The following is a 1,292-nucleotide window of genomic DNA, read 5'->3' as shown; positions in this document are numbered from 1 at the left end:
AAAATATTAAACCCCTCAAATCAAACAAATTGGCATTCTCTTAGGATCATTGGTAATTCTGCCTTTTACAACTTTCTACCTTTATAAGTACTGTGCACAGAATTATCTGTCCTTTACTAATATTACAAAAATAGCAATGCTGTCTGGTCTTGTCATTGAATTTCCATGTGGTATTCCTTTTAAATACACTGAAATGACACAAGCTAATGATCTGACAGATTCTTTCACATTTCATAAGTGAATTTCAAAAGGAAAAACTAAGTCAATGACAAAAAGTGACTTATTAATTTAAAATTCTCTCTAATCGGTCAGAAAATACAAATATATTACATACCTCTGGCCAAATGTGTACCTAATTAAACAAAAATTTTCTCTTGCATTACTCTCCTTATTGCTCTTTTAACATCTTTGTTCCGAAGGCTGTAGATCAAAGGGTTAAGCATAGGACTCAGAAAGATATAAAAAACAGCTGCAGTTTTGGTCTGTTCTACAGATGCCTCAGAAGGCGGCCTCAGATACATCCAGAACAGTGTGCCATAAAACATAGTGACAACTGTCAGATGAGACCCACAGGTGGAGAAGGCCTTGCGCCTCCCGTCTGGAGAACGCATTTGCAGAATGGCTGTAAAGATGAAAATGTAGGAAATGAGGATGATGGTGAGAGAAAACACGAGGTTGGAACCAGCCACCACGAACATGGCAGTTTCATTGACATGAGTGTCTGAGCAGGCCAGGACTAGGAGAGGTGGGTCTGCACAATAAAAGTGGTTGATTTCATTGGGTCCACAGAAGGAGAGGCGGAGCATCAGGATGGTCTGTGCAAGACCGTTTGCAAAGCCATAAATATAAGATGTAGCAACGAGAGAGAGACAGACACCTCGGGACATTTTGCTGCCATATAACAAGGGTTTGCAGATGGCCATGTAGCGGTCATAAGCCATTGCTGTGAGCATATAGCTATCTGTGAGCCCCAAGGAAATGAAAAAGTCAAACTGTATAAAGCAACCAAGGAAGGAAATAGTTTTTCTCTTGGATAAAAGATTGACCAGCATCTGAGGAGTGACATTGGTTGCATAACAGAGATCTACAAAGGAGAGGTGGCTGAGGAAGAAGTACATTGGAGTCTGAAGCTTTGAGTCAGCTCTGATTAACAAAATCGTGCTCACATTGCCGAAGACTGTGATCAGGTAGATGACTAGGAAGACCACAAAAAGGACAGGCTGCAACTCAACTCGATCTGTCAGTCCCAGGAGGATAAACTCTGTCACTTCTGTGTAATTTTCCCTTAACAT

The 1,292-nt window shown here is 40.6% G+C and overlaps 1 protein-coding gene across 1 annotated transcript; it reads right to left on the bottom strand.

Moving 5' to 3' along the window:
- Positions 1-356: 356 nt before the first annotated feature.
- On the bottom strand, positions 357-1,292 carry LOC112579597 (olfactory receptor 1030-like). The gene has a single exon (XM_025266305.3). It carries the CDS (start codon positions 1,290-1,292, stop codon positions 357-359), a length of 936 nt encoding a protein of 311 aa, XP_025122090.3.

This window comes from Bubalus bubalis, chromosome 16, assembly GCF_019923935.1.
Source record: "Bubalus bubalis isolate 160015118507 breed Murrah chromosome 16, NDDB_SH_1, whole genome shotgun sequence".
Taxonomy (NCBI): Eukaryota; Metazoa; Chordata; class Mammalia; order Artiodactyla; family Bovidae; genus Bubalus; species Bubalus bubalis.
This window is presented reverse-complemented; position numbering and strand designations above follow the sequence as displayed.

Excerpts from the sequence above, each read along its gene's own strand:
- LOC112579597 (XM_025266305.3), bottom strand. The coding sequence starts at position 1,292 with ATGTTAAGGGAAAATTACACAGAAGTGACAGAGTTTATCCTCCTGGGA.